The following is a 19,064-nucleotide window of genomic DNA, read 5'->3' on the forward strand; positions in this document are numbered from 1 at the left end:
CTTTCGCAGCTCCTCGCCCACTTCCTCAGCACGAAGAGCCACGGTGCGGGGGGGTGTCCCGGTCCTGCTGGACCTGGCACAGCCGGCGACAACCCTCCTCGGAGGTCCCCGGGCCTCCTCCACCCTTATCGCCCGGGGGTCCCACGCCACCCGTGTCCCACCGTGGGCAGCAGGCGCTGTGCGGGCCCGTGCGGTGCGGGCGGAGCCTCGAGGTTTGTTTTGTTTTTGGCTGCAACGTGCACGCCCTCATGCAAATCGCCGCGTCCCCGCCTCTCCTTCACCCCCTCCCCCGGAGAGAAAAAGTGGGGAAAAATAAAATTAAAAAAAAAAAAAAAAAAAGAAGAAAGAATAAAGGAGAAAAGCAAAATAAAAAATGCAAGAGGAAACAAACAAACAAAAAAAAAAGTAAAGGGGGAAAGAGAAAAAAGGGGACGGGAGAAAGAAGCCCCGGCGCTGCCCGGCCTTGGAAGGGGCGGTCGCCGCCGCCCTATAAGAGGCGCTGCGGGGCCGCGGCCGCCCGGGAGCGGGGCCGGCGTCGGGGCCGGAGCGGAGCGAGGCGGAGCGGAGCGGAGGGGCAAGGCGGCTCGGCTCGGCTCGGCTCGGCTCCCGGAGGGACCGACGGGACCCACGGCAGCTGCCCAGGGCCCCCCGGCCCGGGAGGTAGGCGAGGAGGGCGGTCGGGGGGATGCGCCGAGCCGAGCCGTGATGCGGGCAGCTGTCGGGGGAGGCAGCCCCGGCACAGAGCGAGGGGGGAAGAAAGCGAACGTGCCCTTTTTCTTTTTTTTTTTTTTACCCCCTTTTTAATTTTTTTTTTTTTTTTTGTCTTTTTGTTTCTCGCTGCGCGCAGCGTGTCTGGAGCGAGGCGCGGAGGATGGCTTGCGGGACGGCAGGGCACTGGGAGGGGGACAGCGCAGCTTGTTTTTTCTTTTTCCCCTCTTGTGCGTTTGTTTATTATTATTACTATTTTTTTTTTTTTTTTTGTGATCACTTTATTGTAGCTCGTCCTGAGCGAAGCGACGCTGGGTTGGCTGCGCTGGCGGAGGGGGGCTCGCCTCGCCGTCCCTTCCAGCCCCGGTGGGCTGCAAGAAGATAACGGGAAGGGTTTCCATCCCCTTCACACCTACGGGAAATCCATAAAACGTCGGGGGCGGGGAGGGCCTTGGGATGAGCGGGAGTGTAAAAATAAAAAAATCGATCCCGCAGCTTTTTGTGATGGGCAGGAGGCTGAGTTGCAGGCGGCACATCCCGCTCCTGCGTGCCAGGCTGTTGTGAAGTCTGCGCTCTGCTATGTTACAGGCTGCCATCAGCCTCTTACAAACACTGCTGCCTAGCGCGGGACGTGCCTGACTGCTCAGATGCATACAGTCTATCAGAGGAAAGATACTCTGACTGTAAATCGAAAGTTTACAGTAATCAGTATTTTTGTCTGTTTTGAACATGAGCTGTTTGTCCCGCCACCCCCAGCTGCTGTGCTTGGAGATTTTAAGGGTAATCAACTTACGTGGAGGGTCGAAGTTGATCTCTAGTGTGTTGGAGTAGACCTTACAAAAGCCAGGGGGATAAAAACGTGCTCGCACTTTTAGCTGAATTGGTGCCCATCTTGAAAATTATGGGTATAGATTAATGCATTACAAACCCGTTAGGAGGTGGCCTTTGGAAATTGTTTGCTGCTGGTGCAGCAGGGAACAGCCACGTCTTGGGGATGTTCCATTAACAACAGATGGTCCGGCTTGCTGTCTCGAGGCTCTCCGAACTGAGCAGTCTCGCTCAGTTTTGAAAGGGGTTAGGGTAATAAACACACAGTGCGGATGTGTTTTTGGTCTGGTCCTGGTTGGCACAGGTTTCCATCCTCACATCCACACCAGGGACGGGTGGCAGCGTGTGCCCAGGTTCTCCCGGAGCATCGCGCAGGGAGCTGCCCGGGGCTGCAGCATTGCTGATGTGTCAGCTGTAAATGCTGCTCCTGGGTCATCACCCTTCATCGCGCCCATCTGAACTTTCATGTGTGTAAAATGTGGTACCTCAATCTGTACCTGGTGTGGTCTGGGCAGGAGTTGTATGTATCTGGTGTGGTCTGGGCAGCTACAGGCAGGAGTCTGATGCCTTCGCTCGCAACCCGTGCCGCGTTGATCGTGTTGTCACAGTGCACTAGGGCTGATTATGGTGAGAATTGGAAGTTGGCTCTTTCCAAACCGGGGATAAAAGGTCTGCAGCCTGGAAACAAGAGCTGTGTGGTAGAGCTTAAATTGAACTTTTGAAGTTGAGAGTGTCTCGCTTTTGAAGACAGGAGTGTGCTCGCCATGGTTGTTCTGCAGAGATGGGTGGGTATGTGCTGGCTTTGGGCTGCCAGAGATCACAGTGGCTCTCATTTGCTGTTACAGGGCAGTGGTCCAGCATTGCAGCCATTCACAGTAACTTTCCCTTGAGAAATTACTGTTGAAGTTCAATTAGCAGTATGCTATTTGTGTGAAACAAGCACCTTGGGTGCAGCTCTGTGTAAGCTTTTGGTGTCTACAGGAGTTACAGCAATCTTTAGACATAAATTCCAGATTTCTTCCAAGTTCAGCTGGACTGTAGTGTAAGCAGGTATATTGAAAATCACTTAATGTCCCTTTCACCCAGCGAGACAGAGGCGTGTTTATAAATGGGTTTGCCACAGGCAGCTGCTGGCTAACCTTTTTTGTCATGCCAAATTTGTTTTCAAAAACCCGTGTGGCTCAGCTCTATTGACGTGAGTGGAGACCTTGTCTAGCACCAAATTCAGCACCTGCCGTTGCAGTGCAGGTGAGAGTGGTTCCCGGTGAAGTGCTTAACTACAGAAATTAAAAACGCATGACTATTAAAAATGCAAATTCTCAAAGATGAATCTAGTGTACACAGCTCAGGAAGCAAGTCCTCCCTTGCCTTCCTCTCTGTGAGCCTGTTTTCTCGCTGGTAGTTCACCTGGCAGAACTGTGCCCACAAACCAGAACAGGAGGAGGATCGGTCCCGAACCCATCCCTCAGTGGCAGAATGGGATCAGCGCTGCTAGTGTTTATCACGTGTGTTGCACCACACAGGCACAACATTTCCTAGGGTGTGGTTTCTTCAGAACTTTAATCCAAAGTAATTGAGGGCTGCAGCTGCACTGGTAATGGACCCAGTTCACTTCCCCCCAAGTGCCTGTTCTCTCATCTCTCCCTATCAGTTTCACCCTCTGGGCTGGTGTTGGTGTTCACCAACCAGTGAACAAACTTGAAATTATTATTTTTCTCTTGAGTTTTTGGGTCTGGGGGTGCTTTCACGGAGGGATAGAAGAGATGAAAACGTTTACTTTAGCTTCGGCATCCTGTGTTCAGGGGTTTGGTGTGGGTTCGTGAACGCTGGTGCCAGCACAAAGATGATGACAGGAGCAGGGCAGAAAGGGAACCAGACTACCCCTTTGTTTAAGTAACCTTGGAGCAAGCACCCTTGGTGTTTATATAGGTCTTTTAGGCTGGGCAACACACCAAATCCTGAAATAAGTCCGGAGGCCATGGCTGACCAAACACCAGCATGTTTCTATTAGGCTGCTTATTCTTGATGACTCCTGCTGTGACTGGCCAGAGTCAGGACCTGCTGTTTAATAAAACACACACACATATATATGCTGGATTTTCCTAGTTCATCTGAGGCAGCTAGGGACTGACATGGTAGAAGTTCTTATGTCTGCTGAAGATTTGAATCCTGAATTCTTGAAAGCTTGCTGTGTGGTTATCCAGCACAGTTGCAATTACTGATATTAAGAATAAAGATCATAAATAACATGGTAGAATTCTTACTTGTAGAAGATGATTGCTATTATTCAAAAATCAAATAAAAATATTTCCTATAATGTAGGAAATACTCCTCTATTTCTCCTGGCTGTAGGAAAGTCATACAGAACGACTCAGAAAAAATTACTATGATTTGAACTACTGATTGGAGTACCCTCTTACCTATTTTTAGATCTGTTTTTCTAATAAAACAAACAAATGAACAAAAAACAGCAAAGCTAGACCTGTGTTTTTTAGCACTTGTCATAGGGCAGAAAACATGTGAGCTTGCCTCAAGGACTGAGGGAGAGACAGAGTAGGATGGAAAACTGTTGATGCAGCTTTCCTGACACAACAAGCTAACACTGTAGGAAAAATAGGAGCATTCAGATCTTAAGATTTATTGGGTTATTAGTGAAAAGGCTTGATCGTGGATTATAAGAAGAATGTACATCAGTCTGAAAGGCATAAATATCCATATACAAGCTGACCTTTTTCCTCTTCTGTTATTTTCTGGAGGAGTGTTGCTTAGCAGAGCTCAATCTAATCCAATAAGAGATCCGTTTGTGTTGTGTTAACTTTGTTAGGGAACAATTGGCATTAGGCAAAAAGAGGAGAGCAGAAGAGCCTTTCCAAAGCTGCTCTGGCTTGGGCTAGATAGCAAGGTCGTTCTTTGGGAAAGAGCAAACAAAGTCAGAGCCCCTGACCACATGGTTCAGAGATCATTCTGGAGGTCTGGCTTCCTTTCTAGCAGGCAGGGCTGCGTGGAAGGTAAAGTGGCCAAAACCAGCTACCAGCCTACTTGCTTGGCTCCCTGAAACATTCTGCAGTTTTACTAGCCCATGTCCCAGTGAAAGGCTGTTACTGGGAGCTGGAACGCAAGCTATGCAATTAATGTTCATTAGCATTCTTGGCTGTAAGTAAAAGCCAAAATTAAGCCATGTGTAAGGTCTCAGAGCAACAGCGGTGGCGGTCTGGGTGACAACAGCAGGACGAGGATAACCTGGTTTCCAGCAACAGAGCCTGTCTTGTGATGACATGCTGCTGTTTCCCCTTAATTGATCTTAATATCATTATAAATATGAGATCACAAAACCTTATATTCTGCAAGGTAAAAGCAAAAGTGTATTTTAACTCATCTACAGCACTGTAATGTGTCTGCTTTTAAAGACTGTCGGCTGTGTTGCTCATGTCAGCAACCAGGTTGTAAAGCCCATGTTTTCAGACATAGCTTGTACTTCTGCAGGTGAGTTCTTGTGCCTTCAAAAGAAACAAGCAAAAATCATACATGTGTTTTGTCTGAGGGATGTATTCATGGAGGGTATGTTTATATTCTTAGGATATGTTGATGCCTGTTTCTCCTCTTACCAATGTTGTGATTATGCTCCCATAATTGTAATTTTGTTGTGGCTGATGGTTTAAGCAGAGTTAGGATCAAATTTAAATGTATTAAAAAATGAAACAAAACAAAATCAAAAACCTCCCCTCACCCAAACAATGAAATGGTAGCAACCTTTTGTATGTGCAGAAGCATTGCCATTTCTTTCTAGTAGCAGCAGTGGAGCCCAAGTTCAAAATCTAGACCTCTCTTAAAGCATTTTCTGTTTATGAAACTAAATTAATCTTGCATTTCAGTCTTTGTGCTATCACTGGACAATGTGCTTTTTATCAAAATTATTTGTTTTAAAGTATTCTTGGTGTTCTTTACCCTATTAAATTAGAGCAGCAATTCTTACCACCTAATTTACCCGCTTTAACAAACCTATATTGAAATATTCATCCTAAAGAAAGCTGTATCTTTTCTTCCCAGTTGTATTCACATATAAAACCAGACATAATTGCAGCCAATTAGATTGTCTGTGGGAGTGTGCTTTGACTCCAGTGGAACTTTCTCAGCATCATTAAGAATATCCTAAGCTCCACAGAAAATGTATGGCTTGGGTCCCATTTCCATTAACAACTTGCCAAACTATTTTGTTTACATTTCTTTTACGAGCTTACTCTCTCCCTTTGGGTGTTTAATGCCACTTCTGCACCTACCTGAAGTTTTTTTTGAATTGTTAGTCCTTTGCTTTAATTTGAGTAGACCACAGCTCTTCACTGCTGGATTTAGTCCCTTGAAACTGTGCAAGTAAACTAATGGATCTCTGTCCCGAATCTTGCTTGAAGAGATGTAACTTAGGATATGAAGAAATTCGGTCATCCTTGTCTCTGTTACATCAGTATGTGTATTATATTAAAATAAGCATACTTTTGTATGTTTTACATGTCTGCTAACTGTCTTGTTGACCCTAAGGATTGGAGCTTTAGCCGCAGGAGTGTGAGCTGTACAGCTGGAGCTAAAGAACACAAATGTGCAGAACGACTTGTTTCTGTGAACCAGGCAAAAAGGGGAAGCTTTGCACACAACTTTCTGGCAGCGCTCCCGGTGAGGTGCCCGGTGCCACACCTGCCCCAACAGGCGTGCTGCCTCCATTCTTATCATCTATGCCAATTATTTTTTATTCCTCTATGAATAACCTTAGAGATAAGTGGTTATTGAAAGCCGTATCAGTTGCAAAGATTGAGCAGAAATTCATTCCTCTTCATAGCTGATGCTCATTACGTTCAAAAGCATTTGGACACCTCTTTCTTATCTCTAGTGAATTACTAGTTTCTACATCCATATTGTTGGCTTGTGATGTGGGAGCTGAAGTCATGTTGTGGGACGGTGTCTTGTAGGGTTTCGAGGATCAAACAGTTCAAACTGACATCTGTTGCAAAATACTGCCTTTGCCACCTGTTTTTTTTTTTTTTTTTTTTTGACAATGTGATTTCCTTGCATTGTGCTAGAGGCTTTTTCTTGGCTGATTCTTTTCTGCATAGTTCAGAGAACTTTTTTTGTTTTGTCTGCTGTAACTTATACCTGTGTGACAGATATCAGTGCAGTTGTGTAGGTACCAGGCTTCACAGACAGTTTATTCCTTGCACTAATGAATCCCAAAGATACCTCTGGGATGTTTCCCACAGTATGAGCCACGTTGCATTCTGCTTTCTTACCGGACATGTGCTGGTTCACGACATGCTGCTCCCAGATGGCAAAGATCATGAAGGAAATAACAGTAAAGTTTATTTGGATGTTACAGGGCAGACAAACATCTCAGATTGCAGCTTAATCTTGTGCTGGGCCAAGATTGTTTGTAACCTTGTCTTCTCCCAAGATCAAGAGCAAGCTACAGAAACAAGACTTTGAAGACATTGCCTTCCGAAAAAGTCCTTATGAAGGTGATGGCAACACTGCAAGGCGTGGTGATTTTGCTCAAGAGAAGATACAAACACCCCAGTGGTGCTCCAGCCACTCCAGGGTAGGAATGTGGAGCACTTATCCAGTGTACACTTTCTAAAGACAGATCTCTAGCTGCTTTGTGTGGATAAAGTGATTCAGTGAGCAGGGAGTGGGGCTGAAGAGGTTTTCTTGCCCAAGACCTCCTGAGCTCACCAGTTTCTTTTCCCAAAAGTTGAGTAGGCTGATGACTTTCTTGGGGGGTGCCTTATCTTTCCTCGCACCCTGAAGGTGTCTGTCATGCAGAAAACGGTACCTTTTGCTACATGAAATGCTTCCTCTTTTTTCCCATTTGAGAAGATAACGTCCTTAAATAGGATGCGTCATCAGCTGGAAAAAGTGACTGAGGCTGTGTTACACAGCTTTTTGCAGGCTGTGTACTGACGATGCTATAGTTGCTCAGAGATCAAAGCTTAATGGCATGAATTGAGCTCAAATGTCGCAATTATTATTTTAGCAGGATGTTCTATTATTTCTAGATCTCACTACAGAGAGGAGCTCATTCTGTGAGAGCCAAAAAAAAAAAAAATCAGCTAATATGGACTATGGATTTTTGGACATTGGCCGTGATAAAGCAAATCGTCTTTTTGTTTGTTTTCACCAGAGAATGGACTATATTTCAGCCTCTTTTTTTTTTTTTTTTTTTTGGTGTGTGGGGAGAGTATGGATGTCCAGTGTAATAGGAAAGTTGAAATATTTTATGTGTTTCACAACGTTCCAGTGGAAGTTTTTTTTTTTGGTAAAACAGACGACTATTTGAGTGTTATACTTGACACTTAAGCAATTGCTCTTGCTGTAGTGCGTGACACAATCTCTTGCATGTGCCTTACTTTGGGCCAGTCCAACTGTGGCACGTGCAAGCCTGACTTCTTCCACTGCATGGGAAACACACTTGTTTTCACCAGTGAGCCTCCTGAATGTGCTAGCAGTAAGGAGAACCAGTTGTTGTGGTCATTCTGGTAGGAAGACATTGCTCCTGTGTGACCTGGGACAGGTTTTCAAAGGAGCTTGGTATGCTCTGTCACAAGGGAAGCTTCTAAAAACATGTCTAAAAACATGGCTTCCTGTAAATGCCTAAGGAGGCACTGCAGACTTTGGAAAATCTAGTCCAATTTATATTATGGAATGCTTTGTAAGCTAGTGCTCAGGTCTTTTGCAAACTATCTCTTATGGATTGTTTCTTGTTGGTAGGCACAGGCCCACCTGTGCCCTAAAAATGCCCCTTGGGACTTCAGCTTGGTCAGAAAGAGGAAGCAAAATCATCTGAAGAGTTCATGGCCAGCAGTTTGTGTGCTTGTGATATTCATTCTGGCCGCAGGCTTTCATAACGATCTCTGCTCAGCGATTCATAGCTGGTCTTTTTGAGCTACTCAGCACTTAATATGCTGGCTTTTGAAAAATCCAACTGTTTATTCCTAGCGTTGAGGCTAGGTACCTTTTAGAAGCCCCTTTCAATTTTGTCTAAATATTTGGGGTGCTGGATTTCTGCCCCTAACATCACATTTTATTTGTAACAGTTCCTGCCAGAACAAGGTCTAGGGTTCCCTCTCCTCTTGTAATTCATGCTGTGGCAGGCAGAACCCAGTACCAGTCTCTTTTACAGGACTAATTGTTTTAATAGCAGCAGTTAATGCAGGTTGTGAGTAGCTATTTTCTTGTCCTGCTGTTTTTAAAAGGAGCAGTTCTTTTCTACTAGCTGTCTCTTCTCTTCGGTGAGGTTCAGCCCTCTTAAACAAAGGGAAGTCATTTACTTGGTGTTTTGTAGCTGTGTGTATGCTGCCCTAAGGACCCTGTGGATAAGTGAAATGCAGTGTCTTGGTTTTGTTTGGACACTGGTGGAATTCCATGAGAATGTTTAGTCAGCCTACTGATACTTTGGCACTCTCCTTAGAGGGTTTTAGGAGACTTGACATGCTCCTCAGGGGGAAGTGAGTCAAATTGGTTGTGGATTATTACCATGAAAGCTAGATCTTAAAGTGCTTCAGTCATATGCATCGTTGTTATTCAGAGGTCAGACAGATGGCCAAGTTGAAAACAATGTTCTAGTTGCTTGCAGCGTTAGTAAGTGCTGGAGAACAAGGCCAGAACCTGTTTATTACCAAACATAAAGCCAGGTCGTCAGTATGTGTAAAGTGATGTAAACTAGTGGAGGATCTTGCCAAGAATCACCACCCAAATATTGTTGTTTGTGGTCCTAATTAAGTCCTTGCCTGCTGACCCAGAAGCTCTCCAATCACATCGTTAACAATAAGCAGTCAGATTAAACCCTGTGATGAGATCTGGGTCATTCTGAGAAGGATAGTACTTCTCATTGAATGAATTTTTAGATGGAATGGGAAATTTTGTCCGATATTCCTCTGGCAAATGGGAAAGAAATGGAAGTCCTCTGTTGGGAAGTTACGAAAGACGTGCGTTTTAGTGTCTGTGTGGCTCTGCTGATAATGATCCTGTGTCCCAGAGAGCAGGCTGCAGGTTCAAAGCTCACACCTCCTCTGCTGACCCTGCATTGCTCGCTATTGCTACAGAGTCTAGCAGTGCTTAAACTGGGAGACAGACGTGTGGCATCTGGTAGTTGTATTCTCATCTCTGCTTATGCTTTGGTTGTGGCCCGGGGTGAGTTGCTTGAACTGACCATGCTGCTAACATTTTTGATGGCATCTTGTTGTAACATAGTTCAGGCTGTTTGAGGTAAAGGGCGACTTTAAAAGAGCAATGGTGTTATTCCTAGAAGAGTATTATTGTTTGGGTGCAGTTTCCCTTCTTGCCTATGTGGTTTTTAACTCATAGTAATGAGTTTTTTTGACTTCATAGTCAAGAGTTAATGATTTTTTTTTTGACTTCTTGAAGGTTTTAGAGATGTGAATGTCAGATTTGCGCCTATTAGTCTTGCAAACTTTGCATGAATTATTTTGGTTTTAGAATGGACATTTACTCCTGATTCTTCATGCACTGTCTGTTTCTGCTGTGGAGATTATCTCCAGTTAGATCCCTCACAGTGGGATAAGTAATTGTTTGCATTTGTCCTCAGCTGCTCTTTGTTGAGCCTAATCTCAACAGCATTGTAACTAATGCCGCATTTCCAATTCCTTTAGTCCTGTTGAAGTTGTGTAGAAGCAAAGTGCTTATCCCTTTCTGGAAATCATGGATATTGTGGTGGAGGGGAATTAACGCTTGTGTCTTGAGAATTGCTTATTGCCTCGCACAGTCACAGGTTGTACGAGGTGGATGTGGTTGTGTAAGTCTCTTGGCTGTAGCTACTATGCGGGAAGAAACCAGAAGCTTAGGTCTAGGTGTCCTGCAGAGCAAGGGCACGTTAGACCCTGATTAGGGAGACATTGGCATCGTTCTAAGCTCTTGACTTACTTTGCACCTCTATTCACCAAATAAACAGAAGGGCTACTAGTTCTCCGATGGTTTGTCATGTTTAAATCAAAATGTCAATGCTTGAGGCACACACTTCTCTCTTGCCAGTGTTGCTCGTGGCCGTCATGGGGACCTGCTCTTGCTTGGTGGCATATGGAGAACTGGGGGACTTTGCTCTTGGGTCTGGGCTTTGCAGAGTTGACGTGGCTCATGATACTGTTTGCTTCATGAAATGCAGCTTGACCTACCTAAAGGAAATGAAATGTTAAGCCATTTCTCAGCATTCCTTGAAAGGACTGTTTCTGCTCAAAAATGGCGTGTTTTTTTTTTTTTTTTTTTGTTTGCCCCATTTCTTTCAAACAGTGGCTGTTTGATTTGATAGATATTTGTAAAAAAAGCTAATGGCATTAAGCAGATCTACAGCTTTTCATCTGAGATAGAGTAATGTGCTAGACCAGGTTTGCTCATTGTAGAGGAACAGGACTGGCTGTAGCAGTACAGCAGCTAATATTTTCTTTTCTCTTAGAGGGCATCATCTCTAGATATTAGATTGATATTCCCCCTGGCTGGTTGGTCTGTGGAGTGCTGCCAATGATGGTAGCTTTTATGATGTGGAGATCTGACCAACAGGGTGGGACAGAAGCCACTGACTGCTTTCATGGAGGCCTCTGAACCATCATCAATTGGTAAAAAAAAAAGCTTTTAGCTCTGCTGACCAGGGCTGGGTTTAAGTCGTTGCTGGAGCCTTGAAGGTAGCCTGCTGCCAGAATCCTGAAATGTTCCAGTCTCATAAGGTTTGATAAGTTTGCTTTGTTCACTGTCTAAATAGTGATTTCTTCTCTAGGGAAAAGGTTTTTTCGCCCCCAAAAGAAAGCAAACAGCTGCATTGTTTGCAGAAAGCTGCTTTTGAAGGCTGTTTTATGTTTATTTAGTACAGACACCAGGCATGGGGGTAGGGAATTGGTTCTCTGCCACTTGAGCATTTTTCCCCTCTTAAAATCTACAGCTGTAAAAATACATAGCTTTGTGTTTAAGACTGATTGGACCTGCAAACTCTTGGCATACCAGCTAATGGGCTTTTCAATAGCCGTTCTACTTCCAAAGAGTGGGGTAGCACTGATCTAGAAAGAAAGGGTTGGTCAAAGTGTGTATTTTGTTGTCAGCATTTTCAGAGCTTGCCCCATAGTGTAATTATCTCTTAGGAGTAATTTTCTGAATTGCACACTGAGATGGAATTGCAGCCTTGCAGGTCTGGAACCTCTGCAGGGTTTCTGCAGTGGGGAGAAGTGCCATATACAAAGGCAGTCTGTGGGACAACCATTTGGGCTCTTGTGCTTTAATTGTGCAGGCAGCTGTTGTGGCTGCTTGGTCTGGTAGAGAGGGTCCTGACCCACTATTAGAGCTCTCTGAGGGTCGAAGCAGGAGGAATCCCAGGCTGGATCAGAAGGTACACGCAGGCTGATCTGCCCTGCCTCTGGTGCCCACAGTTTTCTGTTGGTTGAACAACTGTTTTATAATTGGAAGGGTAAGCTTCCCTTGGGGAAGAGGATGTGAGGCGGACTATCAAAAGATGGGGGAATATCTAGATGCCTTTGCTTCATTCCTCCTGTGTGTTTTTTGTCATGAGTTGAGAAAATTTGGAATGCTCAGTAAATAGCACGTTAAGTGTATGCAAGTCTAAGTGGCACGTTGGTAAGGCATGCAAGAAGGTCTGTATACTGGATACCCAGAATTTATTTGCTGGTTAAACGTAAGGTGACCCTTTGATCCTTTTGCCTGGCTGTATGGTTAACTGAATGCTCGTTGCTCTATCTGTGTTGCACAGGGCATGTGGTGGGATTCAGGACATTACTCCAAACACCATTTGCTTGTTTCAATTATCAGACAGCCCGTTCTGATGGTATCTGTTTATTTGTAGTAAGATGGTGGTTAGAGTTTGCACCTGAGGTACCAGACAGCTGCCAGGTGTATCCCAAAGCTATAGGCAATTTGAGCCTCCCCTGGTGTGCTCCATGTTGCCTAAGCTATGCAGCGGTGTTGCATGTGTTGGTGAAGAGGTGGAGAAGTGCTGAAGCAGAGCTAGACAAAAGCAGACTGCTGGGTGATGAAGAGAAGCAAACCTGTTTATTGCCCCTAGGCTTAAAACTGCTGTGCATGGATACCTACCTCTGCTGGAAAACTTCCAGTGTTCACACAATGAAGAGGATTGGGTGTGCAAGGTGTATGTCTACAGCAAAGACCTCTACACAACCAGGTTGCGCTGCTTATTAACAGCTGGGGAAATTGTTCCTGCTCTCATGGAGCACAGCTTTACAGAAGCAAGAGATCGCACTTTCAAAGGGTAGGCCCAGTCTTGGCAGGCTTAAATCCCCACTGTCCTAGACAGAAATGGCATTGCTTTTTTAGAGGGTTGTGAGTAAGAGTCAGGAGTGATCACTGATGCTTGCTGTTGGCTCAGAAAGTTTTACATAGGTGCAACACAAAAGGAAAACTGGCTGGTACTTGTGCATTTGGCACTGCAGTAATTAATGGCAAGTTGGGTTTCCCAGCTGTGCTGAACTTCCCAGGCTAATCTGGAGTGGAAATACAGGTGGACTTCAGCTCCTTGAGCTGGAAGTGTTGGGTCTGTCACAGTTTTCTGTGTTGCTGCTTTATAGTTCTTACTTTCTGACAGCCAGAACATCTGAAGGAGAGGTAACCCATTTTCCTCTGAGATTCTTAGCTTGCAGAGCATTTTGATGCATTAGTAATTCAGGTGGACCTAGTTAACTTGTATCAGCAGTGAACCAAATAAGTCAGCCTCTGATCAAAATCAGAGACAGCTCTAGGCACCAACAAAACCTGTGTTGCCCACTCTATAAGAGATACTGGGGCAAAGATGTGTCTCTGAAGCTGTCATCCCAACATGGCTGGGAAGAAGTACAAGTGGAGACGCTTCAAGTTTTGTGCAGTTGGCAAGTATCCAGAGTTAGGGCTTTCCCTTTGGCTTCATGTAGAGACTTAGCTAGTAGGGTCAACATCTGGGACAAATTTTCCGATCTTCCAGTACAGTTGTAACAAATCAATATCTTTTTCCTAACTTGAAACTTGTATCTAGACTAACTAGCCTGATTTGAAAGCCTTTGCATTTGCTCTGTTCCCCATAAGGTTTAGATAAACTGTGGAGAGCTGCAATCTAAGCAGGCATAGCTGAGTCCTTCTAGTTGCACAGGTTTCTGCTGATCAGCAGAGATGTGTGTTAAGTGAGCACATATATGCCCTTATCTCACTGCAGAGTGCTAATGCAATGCGAACCCTACAACCTCTATAGAGCAGTAGTTCTGTATTTTGAATCCTGGGGGCTGCCTACAATTGCAAAGCACCAACATCTGGATTTTCACTGGCATGGATTAAACCAGATACACCCTGTGACTAGCTCAAACACCCTCTGGATGGCTTCAAATTTTACTCTACCTTTATGCAGGATATTAAAGCAAAGAAATTCTGTGATTTTATGAATTGTGTGTATTTCCATTCAGAATTAAAGGTCTCATTGGCTCTCCTTAGGATCCTTCCTGCTCTCTTGATCCTTCCCCTGGCACTTATATTTGTGGGGTTTTGTAATTGTTGGAAAAAAATAGGAAGTAGTTTGTTGCAGAGTGTTGATAGGATGCTACAGTGGGATTTTTTTTAACACTGCGTATGTGCTATCAGGTGTTACAGTGCCTTGCTCTGAGTATGCCTGGGAAATCACTATCTACCAGCCAGATGTGCATGCATCTGGAATGTGTTAGGGTGCTCCAAACAGAGGGAAGCACAGTGTTGGGGGAGGAAGGCTGTCCTGCCAGATCTGCTGGGCATCTACCTGTGAAGGGGAGCTGCTGTGGGCACAGGTCATTTCAGTGAGTGATAGCCGTAGTTAATGAACCCATGCTGACTGTACACCCGGCTGCCTGGGTACTGACATGAGGTTCAATTTGTAGGTTTTTGTAGGCGTGTGTTATCATTCTTGCTTCCCTAAACTGGCATAAAGAAGCACTGTTGTCCTGTTGTGATACTACAGCGTAACTGTCTGTAGCACTCGGCATGACTTTGTCATGATAGGGAAACTTTTTTGTAGCACAGACATATGCTGTAAAACAACTTTTTAATCTGTAAGTCATTGTAATAATGGATTTAGTTGTGGGCAAGTCATAGAGGCAGCAAATATTCATTAACTCAAAGCTCACATCCGGAATTACCATTTCTAATCCAGTCTTGGGCCTGTATAGGACTGGTCAGAGCATTTCTTGGAGTCTTAATTTCCTAGCGCATTTACAGATTTTCAAAATGTTTTCAGTGCAGTTTGCAATCAGGCATGCAACTCTGAATCATAAGGCTCAGATACTGGTATGTGGGATGTTTGAATCAAAAGCATGTGTGTTCCCACTTTAACAGATGTTAGAGGGAATGGTTATCTCTTAGTGTGTTTGGATCAGTTGCTAGCTGTCCTGTTAACACTGAGCCTGTCAACAGAGTGTATTCAGGAACATAAATCAGAGTTAATTTGATGTGGATTTAGCCAAATTCCTGCATGGACACTTATATGGAATGAAAATGCTCTTACTCTGAAGTGGCTTAAACTCAGAAGTAAATTAAGCTATGCTAAATTAATTCGTTAAAAAAAAAAAGTTTAATGACATTTAATCTACTATAAGCTCACCTTTCCATCTGAGCCTTCCTGAAAGTCTCTGTGTACCCAAGCCTATACCATGTAATTGTTAAAAGCCACCAAAGAAATGAATGCGTTTTTAAATCCTTTATACTTTCTCATAGTCTTACAAGGTGCATAATGAATGCACAGTATTCACAACAGATGTGGAGGCCAGGTGGCTGCAAGACCTGACACTGACTCAACAGTGATTTTCCATTCACTTTATCCAAATGTAAATGGTGGTAGGGTCATTCTTAGTCTCTTCATTTCAAGTAGATGAATGTTTCTCCCTCGCCTGTTAATTGCATAGCATTTTGTCCTACAAGCTGCGGTGCTGATTGGACTTCCAAACAAAGGGATTCCTGATTTGGTGTTACATTTTTCACCATTATAAAAATAAATATGGAAAGAAGCTTAAGGGAAAAAAACAAAAACCAAAAAACAACAGTGGTCAGAATTCTATGGTTCGACCTCATTCACAGAGTCTCTAAATTAGCTTTCAAAGCCTATGGTTTCTTCCCCCTTCTGGGCTGTTTTTTTTTTTTGTTTGTTTTTGCTTTTTTTTTTTTTTTTTTTTTTTTTTTGGAGGGGAGAGGAAGGGAAATAGCTTTCTTGCAGGTGTTTCATTCTTCTGTATCTAGGAGCTCTGAAGCAATAGGCAGTGATTCTAAATCTGAGTTTACTTGGGCCCACAAGGCTTGGGCAGAGTGCACGGGGTAAGAAGGAAGAGATGGGGAACGCACCGGGGTGCTGCAGGGTTATATGGGTTCACAGGGCACAGCCTCTGCCTTTCTGTGTCTTGTTGCATTTCCTGTATTAACACAGCTTTTCCCTTTCAGCTCTTGTTTTCTAGTTAATGCCCAGCCACAACCTCCTTGCTGTATACTGCTGCTGCTGCACAAGAGGAGCAAGGCGTTGCTGAAGAGCGATGGCTTTTTGGACGCAGCTGGGATTGCTGCTATGGAAGAACTTCACCTATAGAAGAAGACAGACTGTAAGTATTATCCAGAGGGTTTTTTGGTCTTAGGTTGTAGCCTTTAGCTTGCTTGTAAAGCCACACAGAAAAATTCTTGTATCTAGGTGTCTCAAATCTCAAACCAAACCTGCTGTGTATCTTTCCGACAGGTGTTGTAGTTTACATGGCTGACAAGAGACATGTTCTCAGATTTTTGTGGAGAGGAATCCAGGCAACTGATGCTTTTCTACCAAGGCATGTTCTGATCGGTTTCAGTGCTGGCCCCGCCATCTGTTAGCAGTGCAGAAACATACCTGCTTGGGTAGACAGTCTTATAGAGAGTCATTCAGGTTGGAAAAGACCTCTTAAGATCATCTAGTCCAACCTTTAACCTAGTACTAAAGTCCACCACTAAACCATGCTACTAAATCTACTTGTATGCAAGAGGGGTCTCTCTTTGTGGCAACAGGGGCACAAGAGCGTGAATTCAGCATATTCTTCTCAAAGCTTCTTATCTTCTCATCAATGAGACCTCACAGCATGCTGTAACTCCTGCAGACAGCTAAAAGCCACAGAAGGCGTGTTGTTTCTCCTCCAGGAATTTTGGAGGCAACTGTGTTGGACTGGGGCATGTTCTGTAGAACAGGGCTGTGCAGAGGAACTGTCCCATTAGGTCTGACCTTGAGGAGGTATGAGTAGGGAATGCAAAGGGAACACGAGTTACCGAGGTGGTGAGTGGAAAGTGGTCTCTCTGATAAGCTTTCTGAACCCTGCAAATGTCAGGGTGTTTGCCAGCTGGCTGGGGCTGGGTCGTTTTAGAAACTCAGAGTCACATGGGAGAGAGAGACAGCTATCATTTTCACTAGGGGAGATTCAAACGGTCTGTGAGGTCTTTGCTCAAATGTTTGGGTCTTGTCATAGGACTGGTGTCCAGTGAATTCAGAGCTGAAGTTATCCTATTCTTACAGTGCTTAAATAAAATCAGACAAAGGGGACTCGTGCCAGATTAGACTTTTCCTGTAAGCTCCACGGTTGCAGTGCTATCAAGGTGGCAGGAATTTCCGTGCAAGTTGCATGTTTTTGTGCTTACCCAAGAGCCTTGATCTCCCATGACAAGACAGCCCAGCTGATAAGCTGTGGGCTGTGCCAGCCCTAAGGAATGACATTGCCTGCTTTCTGGAAGTACATACAGGTCAGCATCCTAACCTTGTGAACTGCCTCATAATTTAGAAAAATGTTGCAATGGAGCTGGGGAAAGTAGTCTCAGAAGTAGCTGCAGCTCCTAAAAGTGCAGGCTGTTCTCAACTACCACCAAAGTAACCTAGGCTCTCAGAGCTGAAAATATTCTCTTCCTCCCTTGCTACTAGAAGTCTTACTCCTGTTCTGTCCCAAACTGGCTTTATGAGCCTGGGGGAACTGCAGGAGATTGTATCCTCTGGAGCAATGCTTAAACTGGTTCAGCTAGGAGGAGACTTCAGAGGAGCTGAGTTTTATGCTGAGGATGGTGGCTGTTTTGGCTGGACCTTATGAAATTAATGCATCAGGTCTGAAGGTTACTTGAAGAGGTCTGAGTCTAGCATGGTATGTCCCATCAAGTAACTGTAGGCTAGAGTGCTGGGCAGCACAAGTTCATAGAGAACTTTTGGCAATGCCACAAAAACGCACGAAGCATCTGCATGTTGGTGGAAAAAGACTTTCCTGCTTGTAATTTTGTCATGACCTTGGATCTGTTCAGCTATTTCTTGGTACCTTTTGCCAGCTTCTGTATCAATTTCCCATTGAGTAGCCCAAAGACCAGTGCTTTATAGTCTATTCCATACCAATTTTATTAGTCAATTCACAGTGAAGGCCCCAGTCATTCCTTCATCACACATTCTGCATATATCTCCATGGTTTTGCTCATTAATGGTTTCAGTGTGGGCTTTACCTGCAGATATAGAGGGGAAGGCCACTTGAAAAAATGGCAAGGAAATGGCAGAACCTCTCTTCTCACCATGGTGCTCTCACGTCTGCACAGTCATTCATGTTTGCTCTACTGTTAGAAGGCCATTGTCCTTCACCTAGGTTTGCTGGCAGTGGTGCTCACCCGTTTGTACCTACTGAAGATGTAGCCCTGAAATAATTTGATTTTTTTTCCCCTGCAAGAAGCGTGGGCTAGCCTTTTCTTCCCACTGAACTCTCTCCTCTGGTGCTGTGAGTTTAGTTTGGTCTGTGTTGCGAAAGCTGGGTTCAAAGCTCAGCCTGACGTGTGCAATTCAAGCGTTACTTTGTACTGGATAACTTCCAACAGCATAGGAGTGGGGGGAAGGAGCGTACGGGGGAGAGCAGGGGAAAAAAAAAAATCATGTTCAGGGGTCACTGTTGTGTAAAAGCACTATCTCTTCCTGCTGTCTTGCAGATCAGGAGTCATCTCAAACTGGCATGGAGAGACTGGTCAGCGCTGGTAGCTCTCCCCCCATGGAAACTGGACCATGAAGATGGGGAGGGTGGCTGACAGTGAGATGGGGTGGTAGTTTAGTTAGTTCTTGCTCAACAGATTTCCTGTTGACACAGCGTTGATTTCGATATTTAAGAGTAGCCAGCATTGTCAGCCAACTGGTATAAATTGGGCATGCTTTGGGAACTAGCCTAGTAAAACTACAAACAGTTTGTGCTGCCTCTGAACTCACCTTCTGTGTGCAAACGGGATGTTCCTTCCTCAATTCCAGATGGGGCAGGGGTGGCAGCAGGGTCAGGAGACCGAAGCTTCATTTTGCTGTTCACCAGGCAGGTTTGGTCACTGAAGCGTGAAACAGTGGGAGAGGAGACTTGGTTCTTTCGTATCTTCTTAGCAGGAATCTGGGAGAGGCATGTCCCTTGTAATATCCATGTGTCCTCTTCTGCAAAAGCTCCAGCAGATGAAAAGCGGTGGTATAATTGCTGTCACGTGAAGGTCAGGAAGCAGCATGGGAAGGAACCTATTAAACTCTACAAGCAAAA

The 19,064-nt window shown here is 44.7% G+C and overlaps 1 protein-coding gene across 3 annotated transcripts in view; it reads left to right on the forward strand.

Moving 5' to 3' along the window:
* The first annotated feature begins 500 nt into the window (after positions 1-500).
* The window catches only part of ABCA1 (ATP binding cassette subfamily A member 1), a 91,386-nt gene continuing 72,822 nt past the window's right edge, over positions 501-19,064 (forward strand). For 2 of the 3 annotated variants that reach the window (XM_038169977.2, XM_038169979.2), the window contains exons 1-2: positions 501-660; positions 15,970-16,124. In XM_038169977.2, the coding sequence (XP_038025905.1) occupies positions 16,059-16,124 (66 nt within the window). In that variant the 5' untranslated portion in view covers positions 501-660; positions 15,970-16,058. Of the gene's footprint in view, positions 661-9,589; positions 9,709-15,969; positions 16,125-19,064 lie in introns of those variants that run through there. The other variant, XM_038169978.2, reaches the window with a different exon arrangement.

The sequence above is a fragment of the Anas platyrhynchos genome, chromosome Z (assembly GCF_047663525.1).
Source record: "Anas platyrhynchos isolate ZD024472 breed Pekin duck chromosome Z, IASCAAS_PekinDuck_T2T, whole genome shotgun sequence".
NCBI classification, from domain to species: domain Eukaryota; kingdom Metazoa; phylum Chordata; class Aves; order Anseriformes; family Anatidae; genus Anas; species Anas platyrhynchos.